The sequence below is a fragment of the Ahaetulla prasina genome, chromosome 5, assembly GCF_028640845.1.
Source record: "Ahaetulla prasina isolate Xishuangbanna chromosome 5, ASM2864084v1, whole genome shotgun sequence".
NCBI classification, from domain to species: domain Eukaryota; kingdom Metazoa; phylum Chordata; class Lepidosauria; order Squamata; family Colubridae; genus Ahaetulla; species Ahaetulla prasina.
This window is the reverse complement of record NC_080543.1, coordinates 10,634,660-10,653,637: the sequence shown is the minus strand read 5'-3', so window position 1 is coordinate 10,653,637 and position 18,978 is coordinate 10,634,660. Positions and strand designations below refer to the sequence as shown.

The window sequence follows — 18,978 nt, the reverse complement described above, 5'->3', positions numbered from 1 at the left end:
GTCGGAGCTTCACCCAGAGCATAACAGAAAATATCCCAACCATCACTCAGGGGCCAAGAGCAGAATAGTCAAAACTTAAGATGTTTTACTCAAAGAAGTATAATACAGAAACTCAGATATACCACAATTAGGCAATCATGTCCTATTTAGAACATCCCCAAGGTTTAGCACATAATGACTCTTTTGAACCAGCCTTCTTGCCATTGTTTTTTTTTTTTTTGTCTTGCATTGTGTTTGGATAAAAGTCTTGTTTTTCTCTCAGTCCCTTTGCTTCCAAGCCTTCTCAACGTCAGCTTTCACAGCAAAGGCCATTTATGAATTCCTGATGGCTTCCTAACAGCAAAAGGTTCACCTTTTTCTGTTCAGGCTAAGTTTCTGTGGAGATTCCCAGCCATCCAGCTCACGGTTGTCCCAAAGATGTTGTTGTTGTTTTTTCAAGAAGCCACTGGACTTTCTGGAGTTCAGAATGTCCAGTTGCCTCTTGGGAAAAAAAACATCTTTGGGATGTTGAGGCTATAAGGAAATTTATGTTAGGGAGAGGAGAAGAGAGGAAAGGAAAGGAATAAAGCAGCGCGGAGCATGTAACAAATAGACTGAACTATAGCAAATGCATAAGGAAGTTGTGTCAGTTACTGAACTCAAAGCAACTAATTTTGGATAATATAAGCTTGTTTATTCATTTACAAACTTCTAAGGCTGCGCAACTCCCTAAAGACTCTGGATGCTATAGAATATTAAAAACAGTCAAAAACATTATAACCAAGAAAAAAGAGCAATAACCTTCCAGACCAGGGTGGTTTCTCAAGGTAATTTCCAGGACTTCAATCCCCAGAATTCCAAAGCCAGCAGGACCATTGATGAGAGTTCTGGAGGGAGGAGTCCACACTCCTGGAAATTCCCAAGGTTGCTCCAGACAGTAAAACATTATCTTTGCCGAGGTGGCGCAGTGGTTAGAGCGCAGCACTGCAGGCTACTTCAGCTGACTGCTAAGCTGCAGTTCGGCAGTTTGAATCTCACCAGGCTCAAGGTTGACTCAGCCTTCCATCCTTCCAAGGTGGGTAAAAGGAGGACCCAGATTGTTGGGGGCAATAGGCTGTGTCCATAAAACCGCTTAGCGAGGGTTGTAAAAGCACTATGAAGTGGTATATGAGTCTAAGTGCTATTGCTATTGCTAATGCTATTTTAACACTACATTTTCACCCAAATGGGCGAAATCTGCTCCATTCCCTAGCCCAGGGCATGGGGTCAGAGCCAGGTTTTCATGAGCCAGGTTTTCATGGCTAACTTAAACCAGGTTAAGGTACACTGATGTGCTTTCGTTTCCTTTGAGCAGTTTTCTCATCTGAGGGAAATGCCTGGATGAAAGAGACTTCATACAAGCATGAATACTATCAAAGGCAAAGGAACAGACGCGTTTAATTTTATTTAACTCCCCTGACGAAGTCGATATCCTGTGCTGGAACCAGAACGTGGAAGGAATTAAAATCCTATGGGAAAGCTTGGATCAGAGTGATATTTTAGGCATTTGTGGGAATCTGAGCGCTTTTAATAGAATTTTGTTCTACCTTCCCACATTCAGTGTGACTGAAGTATTGTGTATACGTATGACTAAAATATTTACTTTTTTTAAAAAAAGCCAATGCAGGGCTGCTGTTTGGAAGACAGTTTCCATGGTAGGAAGAATTAGCTAAACTTTTTAAGTATCTTGGACCCACTTGTAAGATTATATTCTAAACATAACTAGTCTATTTTTAGCAGAAAGCAAATTCGGTCGTGACAGTTGACATGGAACAGACAGTCACTTTCACATATTGATAATATTTATTTACTTAGGGTTTTGAAGAGAATTTAAACACACGGGGAATTGTCTTAAAAAGGGCCCAGAACAGTAACGGGGAAGAAAAATTCCCTTCTCTTCACCTAATTTGTACAGAGGCTTGGAAGGGACCTTAGAAGATCTTCTAGTCCAACCCCAGTTGGACTTGTCTTCAGTTGCGTTGTCTGCAGTGGACTAACATTGAAAGTGTCTCTGAGAATAAATGTGAGTAAGCCGTAGGTAGGCTTAGGCACGTAGAAGTGCCAAATCTGGAAACAAGGGTTTTAATTTTAATTTAATTGCCTCAAGCTTCAGAAATTGCAGTAAAACCAATAGGGTTGCTTATCTTTTAGCCAGTATTGCCTATTCTTGGGTAAAGAGTTGTGTGTCCTCTGGGCTGTATATAGCACTCTATATACAGTCCTCTGGGCTGTATATAGCACTCTGTCAAGCGGTTGACAGAGTCAGCCTATCGCCCCCAACAATCTGGGTCCTCATTATACCCACCTCGAAAGGATGGAAGGCTGAGTCAACCTTGATCCTGGTGAGATTTGAACCGCCGAACTGCAGCTAGCAGTCAGCTGAAGTAGCCTGCAGTGCTGCACTCTAACCACTGCGCCACCTTGGCTCTTCCTTATGTATTCCTTAACCTCCCTTTTTGTGGCTTTTGAATTCTTATTAATAAAGTGATGAGAACTGATTTCAGAACTGATGAAAACTGTGGTGTAAACCCTAAAATAAACATGTATCAGTGGATGCAGGTAGTCCTCAACTTACGACCAGTTGCTTAGTGACCATTTGAAGTTAAAAATGGACCTCTCGCGGGGGGGGGGCAGTGCTTATGACCCAAATTCAGAGTTCTGATGCTTCCACACGCAACCCCCATGATCACATGATCTTTGTGCATTGGGCAGCCATCTTATGTACACGGCCATTTTGCAACATCCTGTAGTCACATGACTGCGTTTTAACCACACTTTTGTCGAAAACCCAGCATTTGCTCCCAGTTTTGCGACCATGGCATTGGCTTAACAACTACCACAAAAAAGGGTTGTAAAATCATATAGGTCAGGGGTCTGCAAACTTGGCTCTTTTAAGACTTGTGGACTTCAATTCCCAGAGTTCCTCAGCCAGCAAAGCTGGCTGAGGAACTCTAGGAGTTGAAGTCCACAAGTCTTAAAAGAGCCAAGTCTGCAGACCCCTGGTATAGGTCGTTGGGGCACCATAATTAGAATGCAGTATTGCAGGCTAACTCTGTCCACTGCCAGCAGTTCAAATCTCACCGGCTCAAGTTTGACTCAGCCTCCCATCCTTCTGAGGTCGGTAAAATGAGAACCCAGATTGTTGGAGGCAATACGCTGACTCTGTAAAACCGCTTTACAGAAAGCTGTAAAGCACTGTGAAGCAGTATATAAGTCTTAAGTGTTAGGTCACATGGATGACCCAAGTTATGATTATCAGGGTTTACCACCATAATGGGCAGGCTCCGTTACGGTCATAATTTGAGGACTCCATGCAGCGTAGCTCTACCCAGCTTTTGCAGGCTTTGATTCCCAGAAGGAATCCTGAGTTGTATCTTTTGGCAATGAAAATATTGTCCAGCGCAGTTCATTGTGTCTGGCAGCAAATATTTCAGGCACATTTGTTCCTTTTAACATGATTTGCCAAATGCTGAGCCTGGAAACCATCCAAACGAGGAGAAGGAACTCTGCCACTTACTGTAATTCTTGCTCCGTTGTTTGTTTGTTTTTTTATTTCTTCCCTTCCAGAATTTTGTATTTGACCTCTTTTTTTTTTTTAAGTCCCTGTACGAACACACACGTAGGCCGAATAGTTTAGGCTACGGTGAAAGGTGGGAAGTGATTAGAAAGGCCTTTTGTTGATATGCTGTCTCTGCCTGTAATTTAAATAGAGAATTTTACCCACTGGACGTGAAGAATCCTCAACATAAAACCAAAAAAGCAAGAGCTGGAGTAGTGAAAAGAAATTGTTGCAGATAGTCCCTTTGAGGGGACGAAAGCAAAATAAGCAATGCTTTATTGTTAACTCCACTGTATAAGAGCCACGGTGATGCAGTGCGTAGAGTGCAGTACTGCAGGCTACTTCTGCTGACTGCCAGCTGACTGCAGTTTGGCAGTTCGAATCTCACCAGGCTCAAGGTTGACTCAGCCTTCCATCCTTCCAAGGTGGGTAAAATGAGGACCCAGATTGTTGGGGGCAATAGGCTGACTCTGTAAACCGCTTAGAGAGGGCTGTAAAGCACTATATAATTCTTAAGTGCTGTTGCTATTCTTAACATCCATTTTCGGTGGATTTACTCCACAGTGCAATAGATAAACCAATCCGTAGCCAAGCTGATATCAGCTCTCTTATTGCTGATACAGGTAGTCTTTGACTTATGATCACAATTGAGCCCAAGCTTTCCATTGTTAAGTGAGATGTTTGCTAAGGGAGTTTTGCCCCATTTTACAACCTAGGTTGCCACAGTTGTTAAGTGAATCACTACAGTTGATACATTAGTAACCCAGTTGTTGAGTGAACCTGGCCTCCCCATTGACTCTGCTTGTCAGAAGGCCGCCAAAGGGGATCACGTGACCTCGGGACATAGCAACGGTCATAAGCATGAACCCGTTTCCAGTCACCTGAATTTTGATCACGCGATCATGGGGATGCTGACAAGGTCATAACTGTGAACAACGGTCATAAATCACTTTTTCCAGTGCCGTTGTAACTTTGAACGGTCATTAAATGAACTTTTGTAAGTCGAGGTCCTACCTGTAAACTGCAGTGATTCACTTAACAACTGTGGCAACCTAGGTTGTAAAATGGGGCAAAACTCACTTAGCAAACATCTCTTTTTATTTATTTATTTATTTTTGGTCACAACAGTATACGTAAACATTGACATAAAACAACAACACATCATAAAAGAAAAGAACATATATATGAGCAAAAATATGCATCAACTATATTAATTAGATATAATGAGAGGGAACAATAGGACAGGAACGGTAGGCACTTTTGTGCTCTTATGCACGCCCCTTATAGTCCTCTTAAGAATGGGGTGAGGTCAATAGTAGACAGTTTTTGGTTGAAGTTTTTGGGATTTTGAGTTGAGACTATAGAGTCAGGTAGTGAGTTCCAAGCATTAACAACTCTGTTGCAGAAGTCGTATTTTCTGGAATCAAGATTGAAGCGGTTGACATTAAGTTTGAATCTATTGTTTGCTCTTGTATTATTGCGATTGAAGCTGAAGTAGTCTTTTACAGGAAGGATATTGCAATAGATGATTCTGTGTGTTAAACACAGGTCATGTTGGAGTCGGCGGCGTTCTAAGTTTTCTAATCCCAGGATTTCAAGTCTGGTGGTATAAGATATTTTGTTGTTTTCAGAGGAGCGGAGAACTCTTCTTGTAAAATATTTCTGGACACGTTCGATTGTATTAATGTCAGAGATGTGGTATAGGTTCCAGACAGGTGAGCTGTATTCAAGAATAGGTCTGGCAAATGTTTTGTATGCTCTGGTTAGTAGTGTAGAGTTTTTGGAAAAGAAGCTCCGTAAAATTAGGTTTACAACTCTTAGAGTTAAATCTCACTTAAAAATCTCTGGCTTCCCCATGGACTTTGCTTGTCAGAAGGTCGCAAATGGTGATCACATGACCCTGGGGGCACTGCAACCGTCATAAATACCTACCAGTTGCCAAGCGTCTGAATCTCGATCACATGACCACAGCGAAGCTGCAACAGTCATTAACGTGAAAACCAAGTGATGTCTCTTTTTTTCCAGTGCCATTCTAACTTCAGTCAGTCACTAAATGAATGGTTGTAAGTCGAGGACCACCTGTGAATGGCTGAGATGCCAACATTTTCTGCCAGTCACATCCAAATACTGAATCCCCTGTTTCTAGGGGAATCTATGAGCCGTGGTGGCGCAGTGGTTAGAATGCAGCACTGCAGGCTACTTCAGCCGACTGCTAGCTGCAGTACGGCAGTTCGAATCTCACCGGCTCAAGGTTGACTCAGCCTTCCATCCTTCTGAGATCGGTAAAATGAGGACCCAGATTGTTGGGGGGCAAGAGGCTGATTCTGTACACCGCTTAGAGAGCACTATATAAGTCTAAGTGCTGTTGCTACTGCTGTTGTGGTCCGCCAGCAGCCTGCGGGGCTGGCAACAGAGTCAGACAGCAATGAGGCTGAGGAAGTACATGGGCCAGTCCTGGAGGCTGGGGAAGGCCCAGATGAGGGCTCTTCGTCGGAGGCAGAGGTGCGGCCAGGGCCATCTGGGAGTGATGTGCAGACTCCAGAGCCTCAAGAGGCTGACGGTAGTGAGGCAGAGGAACAGGAGGAGCCTGTTCCTCATGCACGCATGAGAACAGCTGCCAGAAGGCAAGAGCAGCTAAAGCAAAGACGACGACTCGGGAGTAGGGGCAAGAGATGATTGGCCCCTCCCATAAGACCAGCAACGGCTTTTGGGCTCTTTATCAGAAAACAACGTTGTTAGAATTGCTCCTGGTCTTGCTGCATTTATTTCTTGTCGGTGTCTTCTGCTTTTGAACTTTTGCCAAGAAAAGCCTTTGGCAGTTTGCCTAATTAGACCAAGGATGGTGATAAGACTTGTGTTATGAAGAATTTGCTTTGATTTAATTTGGAGACGCTGAGAATGAGTTTAATTCTCAGCTGTTCTAATAAAGTCTGTTTGTTTTCGAACTGATTGCGTCTACTACTACCTACTTGGGCCTGGGTCACAACAACTGCTACCTTGACTTTTTGACATCTACCATACCATTGGAGCGCAAATGGTATTTTTCATGCCATGATTCCTTTTTTCTGTTTTCCCTTTTAACCAGTCCACCTCAGCTGTAACTACCTTTTCTCCTAACTTGCCTTCTCCACCATTACATTTCCTGCCTTCTTGGTTCTGTCATTGAGGCCTCTCTCTTTCTCTCCCTCTCTCCCTTTCCCTTTCCGCCATCTTCTCTCCCAGCTGTCTGCCGCCTCCAGCCCATCCACTCAGAGTCCACACAGACCTTCAGAAAAGGACCCTTTTGCAGAGGTCTCCCTGCAGGATTTCTTGTAGGATCCTTTAGGTATTGCATGTTCATTTCGGGTGTGGGTGTGGGAGGGATGTTGGCGGCTGCCTCCTAGAACAGGGGTCTCCAACCTTGGCAACTTCAAGCCTGGCGGACTTCAACTCCCAGAATTCCCCAGCCAGCAAATCTAGCTGGGGCATTGTTCTGTTTCCCTCCCCCAATACTTCCAACAAAGAGTCAGTCAAAGGCCTCCTTTTCTAATTTATTTACATAGATAAATGTTCTGGCCACGTCTACCCACGGGCCTGCCAAGTCTCTGGAGATAACGAGGAAATTATAGATAAGGCCAGAATTACTCACAAATATATTCTTCCCTCCATTGGTATAGTTTGCCCGCGCAAATTCACTGCTTTGTCCAAGACAAAAAGCCAGGAAGTTCCGCCTCCTTTTATAGCCTCTGCAGATGTCACTGCATGACTCATCATTTTTTGGCTTTGTCCCAACGCTTCCTCTGCTGCGCGCGCTGGTCACGTCTGCGCAGTCTTGCATCACTGCAAAACTGTTCTTGGGGCGTTGCCAAATCAGAAGAAGGCCCGGGAGAATCAGGCCTTGCTGGCCCCTCCTCCTCCCTTTGGGTAGGTGCCAGGGAGGGAGAGGGCCCAGGAGAAGCAGGCCTTGCCAGGTCTTCTCCCTCACTTTCTGAATCATCCGAGTCCAGGAGTCCGAGTCCAGGAACCTGGGTCACAACAGGCATTCTGGGAGCTGAAGTCCTCCAGGCTTAAAGTTACTAAGGTTGGAGACCCCTGTCCTAGAAAACAACCCCTTCGTCGTCACAGAGGGGGGGGTGCCTTGCCACGATCGCATCAAAATATTGTTCACGTTGGGGAGGTCGCTGTAAAATTGCATGTTTGAATGGTTTGATTGGATGAGCTCCAGCAAACTTTCCCCGAGGGTGTGGAATTTTAGCGGCGTTGCCCCTAAAACTCCTGAAAACCATGTCATGTTGGTTGAAAATAATAAAACGCACAGGTTTGTACGTTGGATTTGGAGGGACCTCTGAATCGGAATCAGCAGCCGGTACCTTGAGATGCCTCTGCTGCTATCTTCCCGGGTGTCATAAGTGAGCCCCATGTCCCAAAGACCTGAATCTCCCCAGTTGTGTACATTGAGTACATATCAAATAAATCTACACGGAGATTGTAAATGGCTGGATTCAAGTATTAATGTCATTCTCCAAGTATTAAATCTTTTTCTCATGTTAACTGGGTTCCCAGAATAACTTTCTTTCTTTCTTTGCCCTTCCATCGCATTTTTGGATTTTGTGTTTGTTTTGCATTACATTTTAGGTCAAAAGTCTCTCCGCCACTTTTGTGTTGTGGTTGCTAGAAAGCCAGTTGACAGTTAACTCTGTTGCCCTCTCTAGTGTTGTGAGGAGAGTTGCCCCATTTTGCCTGTACTTCCATTTCTGCATCTGTCAAAGTTGCCACCTGTATTTTAAATTCCATATTGGGCTGAAGGGTGGTATATATAAAACAGCTGTCATGGCTATGCCACATCTCCATCTCTTGTTGAATGGAAACCAATTGTACATTTGTGTGACATAGGGCAGTTCTCTCCAATAACTTATCCTTCATTGTAAGAGTGATGTTGGAGTGGTTTGGTGGCCTAGTGGTGGAGCTCTCGCCTCACAATCGGGAGGCTGTGAGTTCAGTCCTACGTAGAGGCAGATATTTCTCTCTCTGGGCACAATGGAAATATATCTCCTGAACAAAACTCCACATTGGTGACAGGAAGGGCATCCGGCCATTAAAACACACTGCTAACTCCATTCAGTTGCCCAGACTACACCCTGCAATGCCTTATGGGGTTGTTAATAGGAGATGATGATGATGATTGTAGAATGATGTTGGCTACATCAGAGATACTTTGGAGGTTTCCTTTAGGTTTTAAACATGTGGCTAGCAAAGGGATGACATAAGAAGAAATTAAGAGTTGTGTGCTGACATTGTTAAGGTGATCTGTGACCTTCCTTGGTGCGCTCTGAGCATTGTTTCATCATGCAACTAGGTAACATCAGTGCAGCAACTGATGCTGTTATCTAGCTGGGTAATGAAACATCTGCAACAAGAAAACAACCACGCTCAGCGAGCACCAAGGACCCCCACAGTTCACAAGTTATGGATATCCTCTTCTATCGACAATCTAATCTTGATTTCATCTTTTTTTTCCCCTCCTCAGATCCAGTTTATGTAATCATGCCAGACGGAGCGGAACGAGAAAAAAATCCCAGAAAGACACGTGTGCTCAAGTGACCAACCCTTTTTTTGCAGCTCAGTCCAAATGGAAGTCTCTCCAGCTCTCCAGTAGAACAGACTCAAATCATGCAAAGCCCACAACAAAGTTGGTGGGTCTCTCGGCCAACCTAAGGAAATCTCAGCACCCTGCAGTGTGGTATAAAGCCAAGAATTGCCACAAATTTGGTGTGGGATCTTTTTTCTATTTCCTCCCCCCCCCCTTCCCGCGGTAACTTAACATGTTAGTAACTCCTGCCCCCTATTTTATAATGTTGATTGGTAACCTATGAAAGAAGCTACCTATTCTGCTAATTGGTGTTCTGGAAAGTTCTCTTTGGAATGAAGAGCTGGACACCTCGTTTTTTTTCCTTAACTTCAGTGGCTTTTCTCTCGAGGATCAAATCCTAACTCTTTTATTCGACAGCCTCTTCTCTCCATTCGTCACCAACCTTCTAGACTCCATGCCGAAAAGTTTTAACTTAAAAAACAAAACACACACACAAAAACCCCCAAGCCAACCAAATTATATATTCCGTTCGCATAGACATTCCTTTATGTATTATTGTTTTGTATTTATTTATGATTATCCGTTTAAAATAACAAATGTATCACAAAACCGCCTCCTCTCTGGAGAAACGAATGCCGATGTATACTATGGGTCTCCCGTTAAGAGTTCGTCTCCTTTTTATTATCATTTTTTTTTATCCACCGGAACAATTTCTAGACAATTCTCAATCCACACTCCTGCCATGCGGAATATTGGGCACGTTCCAAGGTCTGAAGAAAATGCCCCTTATGGAATACCCTCCAGGAATTAAGAGCGATCGATGGATGAAGTTGCCAGTTCTGCTCAAGATTTGGGGAAAGGGGGGGGAACAGCTGACTGGTGGGAGCATGGTAATTTTTTTTGACCAGCCGTCCCCCCTCGGTGCTTTGAGAAAGCTTTTCCTTGCTTTGTGCTTGGCATGCCATTTATCTTACACTTGACATAACAGCCTTTTCCAAATGAATGTGAGGAATTGCTTTCACTTTCAAAGACTTTCCTTCTCTGTATAAAACAAAAAAAACAAAAAAGCAAACAACTACAGACAGTTCTGGTGTATTATGTGAGTGGGGGGGCGGGAAAAAAAAACCAGACGACTTCTTTTCTGCGTTTGAATCATGTACCAAGAAATAGAATGAAAATCTCAGAAGGGAAAGTCGGGTCTTTGCTAATGGGCAACCCTACCATGAAGTTCTCCAGGGGAAGCTCCATCGAATCTTGTTTCGGGGTGACTTCCTGGTGCCCTGGATTCTCAGTGCATAGGAATCCCCTTTTTTTTTTTTTGTTCTTTGGTGAATTTGAAAACAGCACTGTGGATCGGTGCTATATGTAAATACATCCTATCGGTTTAGGTGGCATTTGGGGCCTTAAAAGGAGGATAGTCTGGGGGCATGAAAGCAATTCTGTACATGAATTAAGCATATTTGCTGCATTGTCTCTGCAGATTCTATTTTTGTTTAAAATGTTATAAAATGTATGTTAGCAAAAAAGGTGGATTTTCAAATAAAATGCAGCTTCCACAAACCTTTTTGAGTTGCGGTATGAATCTGTGAGGGGGTGAAGTTTATTTCTGTAAGGATGCTGGGCAAAAATAGCAACTTTTAGTTTATTGTATAAATTCAGTAAGCGAGAAGGAAAATTCTCACCAGCTGCTGCAGATAAATACTGTGTTTGGTTTTTGGACTGAGGTCTTCATGAATAGTCTTAAACGATTGCAAACACTTAGAGAGCTATACTAGACTTCCGTGTCAGAAGCACTGAAGCACTTCCTGTGGTGAAAGGATCAACTGGTTACATCATCGTTCCCCAGGAGATACCCAGTTGGGGCTCCTTTTGTGTTTTTGTGTTTCCCAATAAGTTGTTTACTTGTGATGACCCAGTGCAAGGAATGGAAGCAACACAGCCAGCTGATAGTTCAAACTCCCCCTTTATTGCTCCAAGTTTCCCCCAAACGCTCCCACATTTATGGCAAGTCCCGGAGTAAAGCGCTCATACGCACCTCCAGCAGCTTCTGGCTGCGTATCCAGCAAAACGCTGTTAGCACAATGGCTTCAAGGCAAGAGGTCCAGTGAGGCAAAGTAATAAGGCAGCAAGAAGGCAAGAAGTCCAGTGAACTCCAAACGTTGGCAATAGCACACAAAACCACAAATTCAGCGCTTTTTCCAGACAAACACCCTTCCTTAAGTCTCAGTCCCCAGGTGTGCCTTGTGAAGAGGGGCGGGGCGATCTCCCGAGTCTTCAGGTCGGCCTGCGCTGCTCCTGCCTCTCTATGCTCGAGGTTCAGGAGGGGGCAGACCTTGCTCATCGCCTCAGCTCCGTTGCTCCTCATCTCCATTCCCCGCCCTCTCTTCCCCGCTCCCCTGGTCATCCTGCCACCATTCTTCCCTGCTGGCAAGCCATTCGAGGCCTGAGGGACCTGGGGCTGCCTTGTCCTGCTCCTCCCCATGTTCCTCTGGAGCTAACGAGGCCGCCCCCTCGACCTCCGTCAGCCCCAGCTCCGGCCCGTCCTCCGCGGACTCGGGCTCCATGACATCACCAAAGTGGTACCCATCTATCTACACGCGGCCTTTTGAACAGCTGAGTTGCCAGGAGCTGGAGTGAGTGACAGGAGCTCGCCCCACTGCATGGCAGCAACCAGGTCTCGAACGCAAGCCTGCCACTCGTCAACCCAACCAGAGGTTCTCTTTAGAAATAGCTACTTTCCACATTGAGCACTATTGCGTTACTTTCAAATATAAGTGATTTTTTTCCCCCTGCTCTTTTCTAAGCTTTCATTTTTTTCCCCCATTTTCTTCTGGGTGGGAAAAAAAACATTTGGCACTTAACATTTAGATGCCAGATTCAAATATGATTTATATTTGATGGGAGAATATCAAGAAGCCCCAGACCTGGGCAATAGCCAACTACAAATGAAATTACATAGATATCTGTCTCTGGGAATTGAACTCAAAACATTCTGCTTCACATCCAAGAAGCTTCTTCAGTTTTCAAGGGGAAAAAAAAAAACCAAGGAAGGCCAGGTGCCTTTTGGAAAAGTACCTTTGGGACAACCGTGACCTGGATGATTGTGAATCATCCGTATACAACTCAAATTTTTCCCAATTAGTACAATTCTTGCTTGGTTTTACATTGATTTAATAATGGATTCCATTTTGTTTCAGAAAAAGATCTGATTAACGATGGATAAAATTTCCATTTGGACAACATTCTGAAATGACAGAGGGTTTATTGTAACCGAAATGATTTTGTTGAGAGACCGTTAAATTCTCAACGTTATGATATCTGGGAGTGTTTTGTGTCGTGTGTGTTAACCTCGTCATGCCTATATTGTCGATGTGCACAGTTTGTGTTGTGGGATCAGCAAACATAAACTGAAGCAAGTGTTGCTTCACCATGTCCCTTCATTTAAGTCTATGCTGATCAAATTAATGCATGTGAATTTTTGTACTGGAGAAATACCACTAGTCGCTGACTTACGACCACAATTGAGCCTAAAATTTCTGTTGCTAAGTGAGACAGTTAAATGACTCGCTCCATTTTATGAGCTTTTTTGCCACAGTTCTTAAGTGAATCACTGCAGTTGTTAAGTTAGTGACACGGTTGTTTAGTGAATCCCCCATCTACTTTGCTTGTCAGAAGGTTCATTTAATGGAAAACTTTAAAATGTGGTTTTAAGTACTTGGTACTTCCGGTGATTCTGTTGAGCATTGTGACTTTCAAATCAGGTCTGGTCACTCCCTATTTTTCTGATGGAAATCATTTTCCATCGGAAAATATTTAAAACTATACCACTTCACAAAAATGGGGCACGCAGAGGGTTTGGGAGGCCAATAACTGGCCCATTTTTTGCAAAAATTGTGTTTTTGCCCTCTCCAGCCCCCCAGGAGTACTCTACAGGCCTCCCAAACCCTCTGCGTGCCCCATTTTTGCAAAAAAAATGGGCCTGTTTTTGGCCTCCCCACCCCCCCATGCATCGCATTTTTGCCCTCTCCAGCTCCCAGGAGCACTTTCCAGGACTCCCAAACCCTTTCACAAAAACGGGGGCATTTTTTGCAAAAACAGGATGCGCAGAGGATTTGGGAGGCCTGCAGAGTGCTCCTGGGGGCTGGGGGAGGGCAAAAACTTCTTTGAAATCTTAATGCGTCTTATATTCCGGGTGCGTCTGAAAAATACGGTATGTCACACATAGCTAGGACTGGTTATTCGTTTTTCAAAAACTACCGAAAAGTAGGAGCATGGGACACAACTGCACGTATAGAAATCCAGCCCTTTTATTTCGTCTTCTAGAAAACGGCAGGTTTTTCTTAATATTTGAAAGCTGAGAACTGTAGCTTTGGGGGGAAGGGTGAAAAAACTTTCCTCTTTTTTTGTAGACCACCCAGGGAGTAAAGTTACTTTGGAAGTTTTCATCTACCAGACATAAACAATTCATACACTTCCATTTCCGTAACAAGCAAGTTTATATCTGATGGGAACAAATGACAGGAACTCAACAATACAACATTATATTTTTTCCGGGTGCCTCCAACGCAAATCTCTTTTAAGTTGTAGATCAGTTGCAAAAAAAAAAAAAAAAAAAAAGCCTCAACAATCGAGAGCCAATATTTTTAATTCTTCTTCCTCTTTTTTCATATATGCACCGAAAGGGTATCTTAAGCTCCAAGGTCAATTTTTAAGGAAATACAGATTTGATCATACGGTAAGTGATGTGCTTTGACGGTTCACTTGGGTCGTACCTCTCTTCCAATTGAGCTTTGCTGGGCATTTCTTTCATGTCTTCGTGAATTGGCATCTTTTCGCCCACAGTGCACATTAATTTCACATCCAAAGGACCCAGCTCCTTATACTCCTTGATTTGGAACAAAAGAGGATGGTATTATTTGGTGATAAATATACTTGTAAAAGGTAATGGTAAAGGTTCCCCTCACACGTATGTGCTAGTTGTTCCCGACTCTAGGGGGCGGTGCTCATCTCCGTTTCAAAGCCGAAGAGCCAGCGCTGTCTTTCAATGTTTCAATGTTGGAGCATTTACAACTTCTGGAGGCAAGTCTATCCAAAAGGGATAGATTGAACTTCCATAATTCTCAACCCATCTAGTTCTCCCACTCCGCTACCGCCACCAAATCTTAGCAGAGGAAGATAAATCTTTACCTTGAAGTCATTTGTGTCTTCATACAGCAGAGGAGGTAGAAACTCATTTTTGGACATTCCCCGTAAATAAACCACTTCAAAGTCATCCATTGACTGCTTCCCCGATACCCTTCTCTCTTCACTTGACTCTGGATCCACAGAAATGACTAGCTCCGTTGCTGACATCACCTCTTCATCTGCTTTTATAAAATAAATTATAAATTATTATTTTTTTGTTTTTTATTCCTGACGATCAATTTTACATTTCATTACAGAAATGTAATGATCATAGAAAGTAAGCGTTGGAAGGTTCTAGTCCAGTGGTAGTCAACCTGGTCCCTACCGCCCACTAGTGGACGTTCCAGCTTTCATGGTGGACTGTAGGGGTTTTGTCCGATACTGAAGCACTTTCCTTTTTTTTAATTGACTTTTTAAAAAATTTTCATAGCATTATTTAAAAACATTTTCATTAGGTTTTCATAAAATTCCCCATGACAATTTAAATTTCTGAAAATATACTATTTGTATCACCCCACGCATAAGTTTAATTCACGTTACCTAAGTGAAACTAAATGGCGTTATAGTGCAACCGCAAACAAAAAAGCCTCAGCCAAAAATAGCTCGCACATCTCCCCCCACACCCAGCTGTAACAGAAAAGCAGAGCTGGTAGCCGGCGCCCCCCCCCCCAAAATCCAATCCACGATGCGCGAGAGGCATGCGCAGATGACGATACACAGCGCATTACTGTGGAACCAGTGGGCAGTTAGAAAATTTTACTACTAACAGAGATACAAAAGTGGCCGGTAGATATAAAAAGGTTGACTACCCCTGTTCTAGTCCAACCCATTGTACCAGCAGGAGACCCTGTATCGTTTCAGACAAGTGGGTGACCGGTCTCTTCTTAAAAGCCTTCAGCAATGAAGCAGCCACAACTTCTGGAGGCAGGTCATTCTACTTAATAATTATTTTGTCAGGAAATTTCTCCTTATTTCTAGGTTGCTTCTCTCCTTGATTAGCTTCCACCCATTGCTTCTTATCCTGCCCTCAGGTGCTTTGGAGAATAGCTTGACTCTCTCTTTTCAGCCCCTGAAATATTGGAACCCTGCTATCATATCACCCCTGATCAGTGGTGAAATCCAAATTTTTTTACTACCGGTTCTGTGGGCATGGCGTGGCTTGGTGGGCGTGGCAGGGGAAGGATACTGCAAAATCCCCATTCCCACCCAACTCCAGGGGGAAGGGTACTGCAACATCTCCATTCACACCCCACTCTAGGGGGAAAGATATTGCAACATCTCCATTCCCACCCCACTCTGGGGCCAGCCAGAGATGGTATTTGCCAGTTCTTCGAACTACTCAAAATTTCCGCTACCGGTTCCCCGAACTGCTCAAAATTTCCGCTACAGGTTCTCCAGAACCTGTCAGAACCTGCTGGATTTCACGCCTGTCCCGATCCTTCTTTTCATTAAACTAGACATACATATCCAATTCCTGAAACCGTTCTTTGTAAGTTTTAGTCTCCAGTCCAGTGGTGGGATTCAGCCAGTTCGCACCACTTCAGGAGAACCGGTTGTTAACTTTCTGAGCAGTTTGGCAAACTGGTTGTTGGAAGAAATCATTAGGGCAGAGAATCGGTTGTTAAATTACTTGAATCCCACCACTGCTCCAGTCCCCTAATCATCTTTGCTGTTCTTCTCTTTTTGGAGTCTCAACATCTTTTTTACATCATGGAGACCAAAACTGGATGCAGTATTGAAAGTGTGGCCTTACCAAGGGATTATGAAATGATATTAACACTTCATGTGATCTTGATTCTATCCCTCTGTTAATGCAGCCTAGGAGTAGGTTGGCTTTTTTGGCAACTGCAGCACACTGCTGGCTCATATTTAAGTGACTGTCCACTCAGACAATTTATCATATCGTGGTCCTTAGCTTGAAAAAAGGCACCTAGTGTGCTGTAAAAAATTATACAAGCTCAGATTTTCAGAACTTCTATTTGGTATGATATATCTGTATCATCGTAGGGATGCGGTGGCTCAGGGGCTAGGACGTTGAGCTTGTCAATTGAAAGGTTGGCAGCTCAGCGGTTCGAATCCCTAGTGCTGCGGTGTAACAGGGTGAGCTCCCGTTACTTGTCCCAGCTTCTGCCAACCTAGCAGTTTCGAAAGCACTTAAAAATGCAAGTAGAAAAAATAGGGACCACCTTGGTGGGAAGGTAACAGTGTTCCGTGCACCTTTGGCATTGAGTCATGCCGGCCACATGACCACGGAGACGTCTTCGGACAGCGCTGGCTCTTCGGCTTTGAAACGGAGATGAGCACCACCCCCTAGAGTCGGGAATGACTAGCACGTATGTGCGAGGGGAACCTTTACTTTACCTTTTATCTGTATCATCATGGGATTTTGGAAAGAATGTCTTTACTCTCAGTTGTGAGGGGGGGGAAGAAACGTTTAGATTTTGGTTCTTTCTGAAAGGAATTACTGCTGAAGGAGAATTAACTTTCTTACGATTGGTGGGCTTCAAATATTCATGGGAAGGGTTTGTTTTCTTAGAAATGCCTTGAGATTGGTGAAAAATAGGACATAGAAAGGAGGGGAAGCATTTTATAGGTGAAATTTAAAACCAAAACACCAACCTAAGCCCTGCAGCACTGTCCTTCAATCACCAGGAGACGATGAGTTCTAGTCCCATCCTAGGCATGAATGCCGCAGAGGTGGGTTTCAGCAGGTTCTGACCAGTTCTGGAGAACCAGGAGCGGAAATTTTGAGTAGTTCGGAGAACCAGTAGTAATAATTCTGACTGGCCCCACCCCCATCTATTCTCTGCCTCCCAATTCCCAGCTGATTGGGAGGAAATGGGGATTTTGCAGTAACCTGCTCCTAGATCCCCTGGAGGGAATGGAGATTTTACAGTATCTTTCCCCTGCCATGCCCACCAAGCCACGCCACACCCACCAAGCCACGCCCACAGAACCTGTAGTAAAAAAAAATTGAAACCTATCACTGGAATGCCAGCTGGGTGACTTTGAACCAGTCCCTCTCTCTCAGCCCAAATCACCTCACAAGATTGTTATCGTGGGGAAAATAGGAGAAGAAAAGAGGATTAAGTATGTTTACTGTCTTGAGTTACTTATAAAAACAATAAAGGTGAGATATTAATAAAAATATAGTATAGAAATAAATAAAATATAATAATAATAATATCAGAGTTGGAAGGGACCTTGGAGGCCTTCTAGTCCAACCCCCTGCCCAGGCAGGAAACCCTACTCCATTTCAGACAAATGGCTATCCAACATTTTCTTAAAAATTTCCAGTGTTGGAGCATTTACAACTTCTGCAGGCAAGTTGTTCCACTGATTAATTGTTCTAACTGTCAGGAAATTTCTCCTTAGTTCTAGGTTGCTTCTTGATTAGTTTCCACCCATTGCTTCTTGTTCAGCCCTCAGGTGCTTTGGAGAATACTTTGACTCCCTCTTCTTTGTGGCAACCCCTGAGATATTGGAACACTGCTATAATGTCTCCCCTAGTCCTTCTTTTCATTAAACTAGGCAGACTGAGTTCCTGCAACCGTTCTTCATATGTTTTAGCCTCCAGTCCCCTAATCATCTTCGTTGCTCTTCTCTGCGCTCTTTCTAGTCTCAACATCCTTTTTACATCGTGGCGACCAAAACTGAATGCAATATTCCAAGTGTGGCCTTACCAAGGCATTATAAAGTGGTATTAACTCTTCCTGTGATCTTGATTCTATCCCTCTGTTTATGCAGTCCAGAATTGTCCACTAGGACTCCAAGATCCCTCTCACAGTTACTACTATGGTTGAAGACAGGATGGCAGCTTCGTTCTCCAAATTCGCTACTACTACTTCAAGTGCCTTTCTTTGATAACTCACCGCTTGCAAGACTTAGGCAGATCAATCTGATTTAGACAACAACAACAACAAAAAGAGGTAATTACCTTCTTCTTGATCGATGCGTTCTTCAGGAACCTGCAAGCCAGCTCCTTGAGTAAGAAACAGTTTCCTGGAAAATGCAAAACATAGCAAAAGTAGCACCAAAATACGTGACAGTAACCCACCAGAAAACTATGGCGAAAGACAGGTTGTGGTGCAAGCATCTGTCTAGAAACTGGGAGACTTGAGTTCCAGTTCCACTTTAGGCATGAAACCAGATAGATGATCTTGGGCCAGTCCCTCTCTTTCAGCCCTAGGATGCAGGCAATGGCAAACCACTTTCAAAAAAACTGTTGTGGTCTGCCAGCAGCCTGTGGAGCTGGCAATGGAGTCGGAAAGCGATGAGGCTGAGGAAGAACATGGGCCAGTCCTGGAGATTGGGGAAGGCCTGCATGAGGGCTCTGCATCGGAGGCAGAGGTGGGGCCAGGGCCATCTGGTAGTGAGGTGCGGACTCCGGAGCCTCCAGAGGCTGACAGTAGTGAGGCAGAGGAACAGGAGGAGCCTGTTTCTAATCCATGTATGCATGAGAAGAGCTGCCAGAAGGCAAGAGCAGCTAAAGCTAAGAGGACGACTCGGGAGTAGGGCCAAGAGATGATTGGCCCCTCCCATAGGCTTAAAAGACCAGCAACGGCATTTGGGCTCTTTGCTGGAAAACAATGTTGATAGACTTGCTCCTTGTCTTGCTGCATTTGTTTCTTGTCGGCCTCTTCTGCTT

General features: G+C 44.0%; 2 protein-coding genes across 8 annotated transcripts in view; one reads left to right on the top strand and one right to left on the bottom strand.

Moving 5' to 3' along the window:
• PICALM (phosphatidylinositol binding clathrin assembly protein) overlaps nucleotides 1–10,707 on the top strand; it is an 86,068-nt gene extending 75,361 nt beyond the window's left edge. For all 6 annotated transcript variants that reach the window (XM_058184688.1, XM_058184687.1, XM_058184689.1 and 3 more), the window contains one exon: nucleotides 9,084–10,707. In XM_058184688.1, coding sequence (XP_058040671.1) covers nucleotides 9,084–9,098 — 15 coding nt within the window. In that variant the 3' untranslated portion in view covers nucleotides 9,099–10,707. The remainder of the gene's footprint in view (nucleotides 1–9,083) is intronic.
• A 2,867-nt stretch (nucleotides 10,708–13,574) lies between these two features.
• The window catches only part of CCDC83 (coiled-coil domain containing 83), a 42,127-nt gene continuing 36,723 nt past the window's right edge, over nucleotides 13,575–18,978 (bottom strand). The window contains exons 9-11 of one of the 2 annotated variants that reach the window (XM_058185678.1): nucleotides 18,268–18,332; nucleotides 14,334–14,512; nucleotides 13,575–14,031 (exon numbers count right to left, since the gene is read on the bottom strand). In XM_058185678.1, coding sequence (XP_058041661.1) covers nucleotides 13,855–14,031; nucleotides 14,334–14,512; nucleotides 18,268–18,332 — 421 coding nt within the window. In that variant the 3' untranslated portion in view covers nucleotides 13,575–13,854. The remainder of the gene's footprint in view (nucleotides 14,032–14,333; nucleotides 14,513–18,267; nucleotides 18,333–18,978) is intronic. The other variant, XM_058185679.1, reaches the window with a different exon arrangement.